The 15565-nt window shown below is 36.0% G+C and overlaps 2 protein-coding genes across 2 annotated transcripts in view; both read right to left on the bottom strand.

Annotated features, from left to right (window-relative positions):
• The window catches only part of LOC120780228, a 37464-nt gene extending 29768 nt beyond the window's left edge, over window positions 1–7696 (bottom strand). Inside the window, exon 1 of the mRNA XM_040112479.1 lies at window positions 6802–7696. Coding sequence (XP_039968413.1) covers window positions 6802–7678 — 877 coding nt within the window. The 5' untranslated portion in view covers window positions 7679–7696. The remainder of the gene's footprint in view (window positions 1–6801) is intronic.
• A 2775-nt stretch (window positions 7697–10471) lies between these two features.
• On the bottom strand, window positions 10472–11223 carry LOC120780229. The gene is made up of 2 exons (XM_040112480.1): window positions 11068–11223; window positions 10472–10875 (listed from the first exon to the last, which is right to left on the bottom strand). The coding sequence occupies exons 1-2, from the start codon at window positions 11086–11088 to the stop codon at window positions 10543–10545; spliced, it is 354 nt and encodes a 117-aa protein (XP_039968414.1). The 5' UTR covers window positions 11089–11223; the 3' UTR covers window positions 10472–10542.
• Between the last annotated feature and the right edge of the window lie 4342 nt (window positions 11224–15565).

The raw sequence follows: 15565 nt of genomic DNA, 5'->3' as shown, positions 1-15565 counted from the left end.
TCTATGAGTACAGCAAGCAACAACAATTTTCTGCAGGACTGATTTGAATCATGTGTGGCAAAAAATGTAGCAGCTTTGAAAATGTGCGCATGTTACAAATTTTCGAAGCGTAAACAATGGAAATTCTATCGACAACGTACGTACATATATACATACATTTGTTGTATGTATATATGTACTCGATGGAATTTCCATTATACATATAACATATATACATATATACATACATACATGCATATACAAACATATGTATTTGAAATATAACAAAAGTGCACTAATAAATCAGTGTTTAGGGAATGATACACAAACCAAACTCTGTCGATCATTTCAATCATTGAAGCATGAGTTTGCATCACTTTGGGTATTTTCTGCTGATACGAATGTTCATAAACAAATCAGGTATAAACTGTTCGCTTGTGATACAAAGTTGCTCTCTATCGCTGATTTGAAGACTAACAGTTCGCTTCGTGTACATGAACTGAACTGACAGAATCAGACAGAGTAATGGATCAGTACTTAAGTATAAACAAAAATTTATTACTCGTTGCAGTATTCTGGTGCTCACCAACACAGTGACAGATCTTCTCATGCCGACCACTGTTGTAAACTAAAGTCATAAATTTATACTTAATACTATATTCGGACCGACATTGAAAACATTTTGAAAACACATTTGGCTGTTGTGGAATCTAAGTCGATCGGACGGACAATGGGTGTTTTCGATGAGTTTTCACTGACAACTATCAATAGCGGCATTCTCTTGCTCTTGTAAGATTGCACGATGACACAAAATCCAAAAAATCTATACCGAAATATGCAAGGCCAAGAGAGCACCCATTGCAGAATCTAGTGATATATGACGGCACGAATATAAACATGGGTTTTGGTCTGACATATTTTACAGCCATTGCAAATAATTTTCTGCGTGTGTTTGTTGTTGTGTCGTCGCACCAAGAAGAAAATTCTGCAATTTCTGCACCGTGCAAGGTTTTGCAAGAGCAAGAGAATCCCCTAATATGAGAATATAAAGTGACAGCTGTATTTGCATATGGAATGTAAACAAATATCAAGTGACAATTTAGAGCCGGCAAAATATGTCGTCCGAAAACATCGATTAAACTAGAGCAGGCACCGATTATAATGAGTGGAATGTAAGTTTTCAAGTAGTTTTCAGCGAAAACACACACACACATATGTATATTGAATTATACACATTAAAACAACCCCATTTCATGCAGCTAAACAACCTGCTGCAATATACAAGGAGCGTTCTGGTGCATTAGAATCTGCTCTCTTTATCTATTGTCCAGAATTTCATGACATTTCAATGCTTGGAAGTGAAGTTATTGCGTTTTTTTTAAGTGTCAGTATGTTTGTGTTATCAGTGCTAAAATGAGCTTCGAACAAAGAACCAACATTAAATTTTGTCTCAAAATTCGTAAAGCTTTTACCGAAACGTGTCAATAGATGAAACAAGTTTATTGCGATGACTGCCTACCCCGTAGCAGAGTGTACGAGTGGTTTCAATGTTTTCAAAGTGGTCGTGAGGACATAAATGCCGATCGACATGTGGGCCAATCAAAATCCGTGATCACCGGAAATTCCATTGAAACTGTGCGTGAATTCATCAAAAATCAGCCGAAATCATTATTGAAATTCATGGAAATGGAATTGAACATCTCCAGAACATCGATTTATCGCATTTTGACCGAACATGTGAGCTTACGAAAGGTGTGCGCACGGTTTGTTCTTTGTATGCTTGTCAGATAAGATTCCTAAAATAGTTTATAAGCAAATACAAAATAAAAATAAGAATTAAATAACTTTCCCTCGATGCAAGTCTCTCATTGCCTCCCACCAGCGGTAAGGTATTGAATTAAACTTCATTGACGTAATAACAGCAAATTCAATTGCTTATATTGTCACAAAAGACACAATTCAAGAAGAAGCACGGATTTAATTGCAAAAGCAAGATGAGGAAACCAAGGATAACAGCTATCATGCATAGCGCCTAACGCACAAAAAAGTCTAAAACTGCCAACAAAACTACAAAACACTCAAATTACGGTAATGGGCGGAACAGTAATACAAAACTCAAAAAAAATCTTCCCCATTATCTTAGTTTTTCCCCAAGCGTATGAGTTAATTAAAGTCATATTAAAACTTTCTAACATGCCTACAATTTGAAGGATGGAGTCATGTGTAGAAGTTCACGGAAAGTTGTGTGATCGCCATTCACTTGGGAGTGGCCAGAAACGATTCTTTTACACATGGCTCAAGCAGCTCACTACTTCCGGTCTTTGACCAAGTATCCTCTGGGTAGCCTAAGAACATCCGTTCGAAGTCGAGTTAATGTAAGAAGGCGAAACATCCCCTACATAGGGTTGTGCGCTGGGTTTGGGACCCGCCACGTAAAAAAACACCCCCAATGAAAGGAAGCAACAAGCCTCGGATGAGAGACCCTCCTTTTGATGACGACCATGGCAAACGAAATAAGGACTACGATTTGAGGGCATGCACCTGGAATGTCCAACGCAGGATTGCTCTTGCCAACAGGTGCTACTTCGGACTGAGTAGGCAATTGAAAAGTGAAGTCCTCTCTCGATGAACAAAAGCTAAACTCTATAAGTCGCTCATAATTCCCGTCCTGCTGTATGGTGCAGAGGCTTGGGCGATGACAACAACCGATGAGTCGACGTTACGAGTTTTCGAGAGAAAAATTCTGCGAAAGATTTATGGTCCTTTGCGCATTGGCCACGGCGAATATCGCATTCGATGGAACGATGAGCTGTACGAGATATCGACATAGTTCAGCGAATTAAAAGACAGCGGCTACGCTGGCTAGATCATGTTGTCCGGATGGATGAAAACACTCCAGCTCTGAAAGTATTCGACGCAGTATCCGCCGGGGGAAGCAGAGGAAGAGGAAGACCTCCACTCCGTTGGAAGGACCAAGTGGAGAAGAACCTGACTTCACTTTTAATATCCAATTGGCGCCACGTACCGAAAAAAAGAAACGACGAGCGCGCTGTTGTTAACTCGGCTATAATCGCGTAAGCGGTGTTTACGCCAATTAAGAAGAAGAAGAACATGCTTACAAGCTATCACTCAATTAGCTAGTAAAGAACAAGGTTTTCGCACCAAAAGATGGCAGATGCCAACTGCAACACACCAGCTCAAATAGATATTATATTAGGCAGAGACCTTATAGTAGAATTAATATATAAAGGTGTGGAAAAAATTTCAAGCACCTTTCTAGTGCAAAACACTATATTCGGTTGGATTCTATGTGGACTAGTGACAGAACCAGTTACCACTATACGAACTAAATTTGAGGATAATACCACAAATGCTTTACTTCACAATTAGGGAAATTAGGAAAAATTCCCCAATAACAAACAAAACCTTTGAAGAAGGAGAAGCCAAAATTACTCGATCAAAAAATGACTGGTTCGTCTTACGACTACCGCTAGAGTCACATTTGTCCAACACCTCACTTACTAAAAATTTTAAGTCTACCACGTTTTGAGCTATGTTATTGCCAAATTAGCATCCATAGTGCATACATATTTCAATATGTAACAGATGAATTATATCGCTGCAAGCATGCCCAACGATTGGAATTTAAGTGTACTCTGCCCAATTCACAAGAAGGGAGACCCCACAATCTGCGCCAATTACCATTGGATAGGTCTCCTAAACATCGCATATAAGGTTCTATCGAGCGTATTCTGTGAAAGATTAAAGCCCACCTTCAACAAACTGATTGGACCTTATCAGTGTGGACTTAGACCTGGAAAATAAACAACCGACCTTATATTCACCATGCGCTGGATTTGGAAAAGACCAGTGAAAAGATAATCGACATACACCACCTCAGACTCGAAATCCAACGCAGAATATCTCTTGCCACCAGGTGCTAATTCGGACTAAGTAGGCAATTGAGAAGTAAACTCCTCTCTCGAGGAACAAAAACAAAAGTCTATAAGGCACTTATTATTCCGGTCCTGTTGACAACATCTGAAGAGTCGACCTTGCGAGTTTTTGAGGGAAAAGTTCTGCAAAAGACTTATGGTCCTTCGCGCATTGGCAACGGCAAAAATCGCATTCGATGTATGAAACAATCGACGACATTGACATAGTTCAGCCAATTAAAAGACAGCGGCTACGAAAGCACTATAACTCTGAAAGTATTCGACGCAGTACCCGCCGGGGTAAGTAGAGGAAGAGAGAGGATCCACTCCGTTGGAAAGGTCAGGTGGAGAAGAACCTGGCTATGCTTGAAATCTCCAATTGGCGCCACCTTGCGAAAGAAGAATCGACTGGCGCGCTGTTGATAACTCGGATATAACCGCGTAAGCGGTTTCTACTCCAGTCAAGAAGAAAAGTTCGCTGTTATTACATCTATCACTCCTCATATAGGTGGATTATGGGAATCAGCTATACAAAGCTTCAAATTAATTATGAAAAATTATCTACTTTACGCAGGCACAAATACTTACATAAAATACAAAATTCAATTAAAACCAAAATCGCTTCTTACAGCTAGTATTGCGGGTTCTCGGCTAATACACAATGAGTACGGTGAAACACACGCAATGAAATCCACATATAGGAAAAATGGGGCCCCAGGATGTTTAATTTTTAATGAGAAAAGGTTCATTCAAATGGCCGCCAAGATCGTGCCAATCAGCAACACTCAAGGAGCTTGAAGACACCATACAGCGCACTATAACCGAAATTCCAATCGAAATGCCATGGCATAAAATTTTAGGCAAAATAAAAAAAACTGAACTCATCATCAAATTAACATCACGCCTTGTTGTTGACGACCTTTTATTTTCAGTTGAAGCTATGTGATGAACAGATATGCACCTTTATGGCCTAAATCCAGCCTTGTATATATTTCATACTACATAAATACAAATGAGATACAACTCAAACATTTTCTAAACTGACTTTTTTCCAGTACCTATGGCCTTGAAAAGTTTTGGTCCGATTTGGACATATCCTGCCCATAATACGATTACATATTTCGAAGGCATTATTTGTGCAAAGCTTTATTAATTGCTTCTTGATTTATATACCGTGGTTGTAGTCTTATTTCTCCAATCTTCACGCTGTGATATAGGGATTTAAAAAAATGTTATATACTTAATCGTGTATAGTTTGCCAACACATACATACATATATCGGATAATTATGTGAGTTCCATGAACTTTGTTTTCAGACATTGTTTAGCCAAGCTTCTTGCTTCATGATATGACGGTCTCATATCAAATTTGATAGAAATATATAGAAAAAGTCCAAAAACTATTTCGACAATTTCGAATTTCGACTATTTCGAAGCTACATTTTGGCCTCTGATGTGATCATTTCGGACTATTTCTGACACAGCTTTAAGAGCAATTTATCATTTCAAACTTCGCAATGTATTTTATCACAGATTAGGACCCATGGTCACAGCAAATGGTTGTAAGCCAAATAATGCCCCGTTGTATTTTACGATGTCGATACGATTATTCAATATAGAATGCAAGAGCAATCAAATAAAACCTGCTATGCTGTTAATGAGACAATTTCTGTTGAATGAGATAGAATTAATCAATTTATTCGTTCACTTCGTACAATGATGGAACATTGTGACAGAGTATGCAATGCACAGAAAGAGATTCGTATGGCAATTATTATGAATCGCTAAACAGATATACGAAGATATAATGATGACACTTGATCTGATTTTGCTGTTATATGTATTTACGACTGTAGATGCTGAACCACCATTTAAGAGAATTTTGATATACTTTCAAAAAACAAATGGTGTGGTTAAGCTTATATCATATATTAGATTCTGCTTTGGGGTCATTGTCCCATCCTTTACTATCCCCAAATGGAGATTTTGGTTGAAGGATCAATGCGATACTGTTGAGTTTATTCAGTAGAAGGTACTCTTCTACGAAATTTCTGATTCCTAAGCCAATAACTTTCCGGTATCACGTGAAGAACAAATGAACAAAGCAGAAGACTAAATAATTTCTTTGCTGAAAAGATTTCAAAATGAAGCATCACTTCGAGATTTCATCGGTATTTCATTCAAACAATTCATCAATATTTTACACTTATTATTTTGACATTTTTTCGCGGGTGCATACATGGTCATTTATACATAACTTCAAATTAAAATTGGCTGATTTGATTCGAATGTTTATTAAAGGAAGAATTAAGCCAAAACCAGATACAGAACAAATAATTTTTTTAAATTTATTTTTGTAAATTGTTTTCTACAATTTTCTTTAGATTTTGTTCACATTTTGTTCAAATTCTACCAACAGCAATCCTCGTAATTATAATTTTGAGTAAAATTCCGAATTCTCAGAAAAACAATCAAACTTCAACAATCTGTCAAAGCAATGACAGAACGAGGGAAGATGTTAATGGCAACGATAAGCTTTTCGGTGGTTTCGGTGAAAAAAAGACGTTAGATAATCAATGAGAATTTTAATGAATAAATGATCTTGTTGCAGGAAATCAGTCTTCTTCTTCTTCTTCGTCTTTTCAGTTTAGATTTCCAAAATTCATTTTCAAAATTAAATCTGAAAAGCACTTCCCTTGATTTTGACACCGGAAATAATGTATTCTTTATTCGTGAAAGTATTTTCATTATATTGAACAGTTGCTCATGATAGTAGTTAATGTATACCATAGTCACAGCAACGCATGTCCGTTCTACTTGTACTTATAATTGGGTGAACTTGCTTATTTACATCCTAGTTTAATGCGATTGAATGAGTATACACATACCTTTATTTGCCCTTGGTAAGTTTGTATCTCTAAAGCTTTCATTGTTGCAGCTCGATGTATCTCTATAGGTTAGCCCTGGAGAAACTTTAGTGTTGGATGGCTCGCCTATCTCTTCAGTAACAATTTCTTTTATAATACGTGTTTCAGGTTTTTGCAGTTTTAAAATATGACGGAAGAAACGTTGAATTATAACAATAGCAGATATGTACTTTTGTTGCTTATACATATCTAACCCGCAAATAATTTTAGTATTATTTTTACTTATTAACTTTTCAGTTTTAAATTCTTGATTATTGATTTTATTGAATGTTGATAAATCTAAATGTCTTATCTCACTAGAATTTCTAGGGCCATTAAGATCAGAGTGAACTTTTTCCTTCCTCGGCCTTTGAGTAAGAAATCGACCACAAGTACATTTTTCATCTGCATAGGTTGAAAACTCCTGAGTAGTTTTAAGGTAATTTTCGTACGAACCATATTCTACTAAACAGTTTGTCCCATGATATTGTTCTTTTAATTTATTGAAATATTGGACAGCGAATTCACAAATGTTGTCTGGATTTGTACGTAAAACAGCTTTGATAAACTCTTTTATAAGCTCAAATAACTCTTCAGGAATTATACTACGAAGAAGAGAAAGAGGAACTTGTGTTTGTAGTGAAACAGCGCTGCTTTTTATTATTGTAGTTTCATAATTTAGAATTGCTTCAAAGTTTTGGTGCTTATTAAATACTTCTTGTTCTTCAATCACAGACTCAAAATAATTCGCCGAAAACTCATAAATATTTAGAGGTTTTTTCTTTAAAATTTCCTTAGTAAGATTTTTCATAAGATCTCGGAGTCCTTCCGTTACACAAAGCGGTTTTATCCTTGACATTTTATTTTGTAAGTTTTCATAAATGACGAGGAAATTGTCCAAGATGATTACGTCAAACCGAACTCCCTTTCTGGCTTAACGTTTTCTTTAACAAACAAAAGTGTTGCTATTGGGGTGATTAAATTCTCTTGTAGTTCAGGAAACGGAATTGCATCCCGAAAAAGTGATCTGTTGGTGAGGATTGTAGTATGACGTCATCACCGGGTCTTATTTCTTCCGAACCGTCCATAGCGAGGTCTATAAAACAATATTGACGGACTTGTTTTCCCGAAATTTGAAGAAAGCGACGCGAACGATCTCTATTTCCAACAAGATGGATGGCCGTTTCACGTCTAAACATGAACACATTGCCTGCAAAATTTGGCGACTCGTTATTTTCGAGAAAAGATTCATTCAAATGGCCTCCAAGATCATGCCAATCAACCAGCAACACTCAAGAAGCTTGAAGATAACCGAGATTCCAGTCGAAATGTCATGGCATAGAATTATACCCAAAATAAAACAAGTAAGGAAGGGATAAGTTCGGGTGCAACCGGACATTTTTGATTATTGCAACTTGCAACGCAAATGGGTCTGGCAGTGAACGAGGGCAAGACGAAATATTTCCTGTCATCAAACAAACAGTCATCAAACTCGCTACTTGGCTCTCATGTCATTGTTGACAGTCATAACTTTGAAGTTGTAGATAATTTCGTCTATCATGGAACCAGTATAAACAATACCAACAATGTCAGCCTGAAAATCCAACGCAGGACAACTCTTGCCAGCAGATGCTATTTCGGACTGAATAGGCAATTGAGAAGAACTGAGAAGTCCCCTCTCCACGAACAAAAACCAAACTCTATAAGTCACTCATTATAACCGTCCTGCTCTATGGTGTAGAGGCGTGGGCGATGACAAACACTGATGAGTCGACGTTGCGGGTTTTCGAGAGAAAAAAAAATATGTGGTACAAAAACACCTGGAAGTTCGAAAATCTTTATAAGCCGAGGGATTCTGATATCCGATTCAACCCAATTTTGACATACAGACAAACCCTTATTAAGAGAAGAATTAACCATTAATTTCAGTTATATATATCCCACATTGACCCAAATTTTCGATCAAAAGTCAACTATATCGACGCATTTCCGCGAAAGTATCGTATGTAAAAAAACGGAACTTTAAAGGAAGAGTTTTTTTAAATTACTCAGCTTAGAATGGGAAAATCATATTCAAATTTTTTAGGTTGTATTGTATTAGCTACAGGAACGAACGCCAACTTAATTTTTGTCAGTAATGGCACATTTTTTCTAAAAAATAAGGATATTTAAACATACGATACTTTCGCAAGCTATGTTTTAGTGAGCTTAGCCGCAAGAAGTATGACATACGATAATTGCAAAAAAAAATATTTATTGTACGAAATAAGCTAACAAAGGTAGTGCAATCATTTTATTATTACAGTATATATTTTATTATTTATTTTAATCTTCTTCATCCGTTTCCTCCAAACAGTCCTTTATTAAATTTGAATGTCGAAAGTTTAAGTATTCCTTATGATAGTTTTGTGGTATACTATTTTTATTACACAAATTACTTAAGTCTACGAATTTTTTTGTTGATATATTTAATTTACAGCTATATAAAGATTCAATCTTTTGGTTAACGTTGAACAAATTAATAAGTTTTTTGTTTGAGTTTTCGAAATACTCGTAGCTTAAATCTATTGACAATTGTTCTTTTCTAATAATAGCGATACGTAATTTACTTAAGTTTAAAGTTTTATTTTTAAATAGTGAGTTCGCAAAAAGTTTCCAATTCTTAAAGTCAGTGTGATGTAATTCTATGCATTCGTACCCTGACGGATTTGTTCTTGAATTTCTAATCAGTGTCGGCCATTCACTGGTTGCCCAAACATTGGTTTCTGATAAAAGATTCTATAGTGCTGTGTACTGAGTTTACCGGCATCATAGTGTGTCCGGGAAGTAAATAGGCAATCTTTATTGTTTTTAGGAAAATATAAGTATTTAAAAAATATGATATCATTGCTAGCACAGCCTTGTTCTTATTTTGTCCTGAGCAACTATCGCAATAAAGGCTCAGATCATCGGTTTTTTTCCGACTATCTAGAATAAGAAGATACCTCAAGAGAGCTGAGCATATTTCATTACTGCCTCTCTTGCCATCGATTTCGCCCCACAAAAAACAGTATCCATTTCGGGTCCCACTTTCATACACACTTAAGTTGTAGTAAGCGTATTTGCGTGAATAAAAAAGGGTAGCATTTTTGGAAAAAGGAGTATGCAAAACCTTTTGCATATCATCGAAACTAGCAAAGAAATTTTGTCCCATTTTACTTTCCGCTTGTTCTTTGAGAAAAGTAGCTGTACTTTGTTTTTAATATTTATTTGAATTTGAAATTCTTTTGAATTCTGAACTTTTCTATCATCTTTGTTAATATACTTTATATTTTCGCAAATCGTGCATTTGTCCTTTTTGGCAAATGGAAACCAATTGAAAACTCTGTATTAAAAACATTTCGAAATATTCGGCAAGATACTGTGAACTCATTTAAGCCTTGATCTTCCAAATAAATAAGATACAATTTATATAAATTGGATACATTTCTGAATTCCCTTGGTAAATAGACTTTTTGATTATTTTTACGGCAATAGTGTGATGGTACTGCTGGTAACTTTTTTATGTAAGCTTTGATAAAATCTATTGTACGATGGTCTGTTTTATTATGTGGTGCTTTTTTCGGCTTTCAAACTAATAGTTTTCTTTAATGCATGTCTCAAAACCATTTGAGAAATATTTAAAGTTTTCAAAAAAAATTCTGGCAAACTTTAAATATTTTTCCATCCCACAATAGGGAATATTCAAACGTCCAGTTTCGCCTTTGCACACGCTTTGCTTCCTGCCCAGCTCGCCTTTTTTTTAATTTGCTTTTGTTTGATATTTGCATGAAGCCATGTTAGCCGTCTTGTGTTTGACATACCCCAGTAATGTTCGTTAATATTTTGCCGGGAAATGTCTGGCACACTTCGACAATCCTTCTTACATTTGGTATTTATACACGGGTTAGGAAGTACTCTATTGTCATTTTTCTTCTTTTCCTTTCTCACTGGTTGGCGCTTAAGTCCACGTTTTCCAACGCAGCACTCTTCATCATCGTTATCGCTATCACTATATGGGACTGGTGATTTCACAAGCTATGGTGTTTAAAATTTTGTTAGTTTAACTAAATTTTATAGACTGCAATTGATACATTTATACTGTTACATTTACTTACACTTCACATCTATCTAAAAACACTTCATGAGCTAGCTAAACGAAACAATTATAGGCATCACTTTTGAATAACTCGACAATAATTAAGTGAAACATAGTAAGTAACTACTTACTTTTCCATGGGTAAATTCCATAACAAATAAATCATTTGTTGATCACAATTGTTTATATTTTGTTCACTATTGATGTGTTTGAAACTAAATGAAGACTAATTTGGGCTTTCACAGCTTCACTTATCACCAGATAGATCAATGAATATCGAAACGTACACCAAGAATTAACGGCGTAAAGAGGAATTAACGGCAAAATGGAAAAGAGCACATAATGAAGATATGAAAATGTTGTTATCTCTATATATTTTTGAAATGCGTTTGCAGTAATTCGTTCCACATGCAAAAAAATGTGTATGGACTTACGATAATTTTGCGCGAACAGAAAAATTCACAGTTACATACGATAAAATTGAAACTTAGTTTTTATTGGAACTATAGCGTTTTCAGTTATATTATTTTGCAGGATAGCGAGACATAAGTTTTCTAACAATTTGGCATTAAAATCTCAATTTCGATAAAAAGTAACATACGATACTTTCGCGGAAATGCGACGATATAACCGTATATATGTATATCTCGCTTAATAGTGATACGTACAACCGTTAGGTGAGCAAAAGTAAAATACTCTATAGCAACTGGTTGCAAGGGTATAAAAACTGAACTCATCATCACATTAACATCACGCCATGTTGTTGATAGACCTTTTATTTTCAGTAATAATTCATATCATCACTATCCGACTTAAATGGAAAATCACTGATAGGTCTACTTTTGTGGTAACTGTGTGATTTGTACGCTTGTGCATTATTAAATCGTAAATTTTCTGCTGTGTTCTTCGAAGTAATGTCTCTTTATCTAAAATAAATTAGTATAATTTCATCGTGATTATATCAATTTTATTCGATGCCGTAAATCAAAAATATATTTTAATTTCTCTGTTAAACTAAAAATTAATAATATTTTAGTAATACTTCTTTAAAGAAGATATACTACATTATGGACGCCATTTTGACTGTAAAATTTCAATAAATTTTAAATGAACTGTTTTTTGCATCTGACTTTTGGAATTGTGACTCTTTTGTAATTAGTGTGCGTATGTATGTATCTATGTTTGTATGTAAGAAAAAACAACGATTATATGCCCTTTAATAATGAGTGCAAATTTGATTTTTTGTATTGTTTACCTAACGGTTGTTTTGAACATTTAAAACTAACCGGGAAAGATATAGAGTTATATATATAATATATATAATAACCAGGATGATGAGTAGAGTTTAGTTTTGAATAATTGTATGTCCGTTTGCCCGTGCCAATAAGATACACATTTCCTACCCCTAAGGCGGTTTTGGCTAATAATAATCAGCCACACTTGCACAGAAAATATGATTTGTTATCGTCTCCGACAATATGGGTAAAATTGGTTTATAATCCCGCCCACTCCAAATATCACAATTACATAAAAAAACTACTAAAAGACCAATAAATCAATAAGTGAGTGACCCACTCGGCCAATTTCTACCAAATTCGGAACATAAAATAATAAATCCAACACCTAGTGAAAACATAGGCAAAGTCGAATTACAATTCGGCCTACTTCCTATATAATACAATTTTAATTACCATCTGTGGTTATTTCACTTTCCAGTTAAAAAATTGGACACCAATATAATATTCGGTATAAAAATTTGCACAAGTAGTGTCTTTAGTGAGTGTCTTTAATGAGATGGTCAAACGACCATGGAAAACGAATCGACTCTTTCGTACATGGTGAGTTCTGAGGGTGGTTCGTCAATCGACGACTCCGTCCTCAGCCTCCTGATTGAGGAGATGCGGGTAGAGCACGAGGTAGGCGCTGAGCTAGCGCTTCTGGAAGAGAATCTGAAGGATGCGACGAATATGCGGTCTCCGCCGATTTACTGCTTAATCTAAAGCAAGACGAAGCCGATATCGTTCTAATCCAGGAACTGTGTATGGCCAATAATGATATCTCTGGATTGAGGCTGTTTAATCGGGATAAAGAAAAAAATGTTTTTTTTTTTATTTTTTATGTAAAAGGCAAAGCTAAGTGTACTCGCTACGTGCGAATGTGCGAATTGAAATTCCACGGCGAGGAGACGAGATGCGAAAAAAGACGTGTAGGATCTCGGTTGAATCAAATGCTGAACGCAGCGCGCAAGATTCATCCGATCGAGGTAAAATATTCGGAAGGTGTTGACGCGGCGTAGTGTCGAAGCGAATGTGTCTTAAATAATAGTGATGATCCGATCCTTTTGACATTTGCTGTGGTGAAATCCAATATGACTCCAGGTGTGGTGTATTGGTGTTGCGTCTAGCTAGGGTGTGCCAGTTTTTCCCGGGTAGAGTGGGTAGAGGCTTAACTCATTTAAACATCCTGGGCCCCCTAGGCGAATATTTTGCCTAGTATTACGTATATGATGTTGCCTGTATTTCGGCGTACTGCTGGTAGAGTCGCCGAGGGCGCAGGACACATTTTATAAATGTTGAAAACGGCTTTGGTTTTAAACATACTTATGCTTTTACGTGCGTACAAATAAGAAACTACATTTTACGGATTTTCATAGTTATTATATTTGCGGTTGTTTCTTTGATCGGTTTTTTATTTGTGCTTTTATTTAAAATTTCTTTACCATCGGCTTGGTAAACTAGCTATTTATTAGTAGCCTTTTCTGTGTTATAATGTGCTTATAAAGGATAGTAACTCCACGCCTGGCTCAGATATGGCCAGAATGGGTACTCCTTACCCCGGGAGTTGGGACTATGAAATTAGAGGGATCTTGCGAGAGAGTGGCCGTGAATGGAGAACGGCTTCGATTTGTATTATAATTTTTTAAGTGGGATGTTCATGCTTTACATCAGATTCTCACCAACTACCCTTATGAGGAGCGCTTATGTAGGGACGATAAGAGCGATCTCGGCTTTTGTTAGTTTTTTTTTTATTTATCTATTTTAGAATTTAGGGAACTACTTATTAAGCAATATTTTATGAGAATGTCGATTCTCTATCCCTTTGGGATAATTTTGTTACATATTGTGTTTGAGTACGTATACATTAATTTGGCAAGTAGTAGCCCGCCAACGCTTTAGGATTTGTTCAGATTTTTTTTTTTTTTTTTTCATTTCTGGCGAAAGCCATCCTGCGGGGCCGAAAAGTTGTATGTTCTTTTGATATAGGGACTGTCAGAAGTAACTTTAACTTTGTTTTTAATACCAATTTGTGGATTAGAAAATTTTGGCTCTAGTGGTGGTCGTACAACGTACCGGCCATTTTTTGATCGAGTAGTTGTGGCTTTAGAGAAGTGCTCACAATACTGATCTTTTATAGTTTTGTTAGTTATTGGAAGTTTTCTTAACGTTTGCATTTCACTTAATTGTGAATTAAGGTATTTGTTTTTATTATACTCAACTTGAGTTGGTATGGTGGTGACCAGTTCTGTAACTAGTCCATTTTGTGTTTCGCTGTGCAGCGTTTGAGATTTTTGTGCCTTTGAACAGCATGGTGTCTCTTGGCAATTTTTAATATTTTGGCTTTCGGGATTTGCTTTTGTAATTAAACCCGTGGTTCTTTTTGTATATGCGCTCCTTTGAGGTGCGATGGGATATGTGCTGTAATGAAGCATGGTATGATGTCTTTTATGACAATATAAGCAGTTAAATTTGCTTTTGCAATTTTTAAGATTATGTGTATGGGACAAGCAGTTTGTATAGAGTCTTTTTGATCTGACAAAGTTGTTCCTTTCGTTAATGTTTAATTTTTTAAACTTCTTGCAAGTTTTTAGTTTATGCCCTCTTTTACATAGTTCGCATGAAGTATGTTTTCTTTGTTCTGATGTGAACGTTTGCGTGTTGTTAAAGCTTTTGTTTAAATTTTTATTGCTTCTAGCTTGGGGTCTATTTAAGCTTCTATTTTGGTCGTATTTAGTGTTCTTACTTTTGATTATTTTTTCTTCTAACCTTTCCGCAATTTCATATTGGGTGGTGAGAAAATCTTTCATTTGTTGCCACGTTGGGCACTTTTTTCGTGATGAGAGCGATTGCTCCCATAGAAGTAACAAGTTTTCTGGTAATGCTGCGGTGCATATGTTTACCAGAATAGGGTCCCAGCTGTCTGTGGGGATATTCAGTATCGATAGAACCGACAAACAATTAGAAACAGTGGATTCTAGTTTGATGAATTCTACACTTGTTTCTTTCTTAATTTTTGGCAAGTTCGTTAGTGTCGTTACTTGCTTATCGACCAGTATTCTGTCGTTTTCGTATCTAGCTTTTAGAGCTTCCCAAGCCAAATTGAAATTATCGTCATTAAGAGCCATTAAGAGCGAACTGTTTTACTATGACGCCTGCTTAACCTTTTGTTTTGTATCTGAGGTGATACAATTTTTGCGCTTGTGATAATTGAGGATGGTTTATGTACACGGCCGTGAACATGTCCCGGAAGGACGGCCATTCTTCATAACCTCCGTAAAATGTTTCTGTGTCACATGCGGGCACCTCGAGTTGGATGCCTGAACTTGCATCTTGATATTGTTGCATTTGTGGC

The sequence above is a fragment of the Bactrocera tryoni genome, unplaced genomic scaffold (assembly GCF_016617805.1).
Source record: "Bactrocera tryoni isolate S06 unplaced genomic scaffold, CSIRO_BtryS06_freeze2 scaffold_242, whole genome shotgun sequence".
Lineage (NCBI taxonomy): Eukaryota > Metazoa > Arthropoda > Insecta > Diptera > Tephritidae > Bactrocera > Bactrocera tryoni.
Note: the sequence above shows the minus strand (reverse complement) of the source record. Positions and strands in the feature narration are given on the sequence as shown.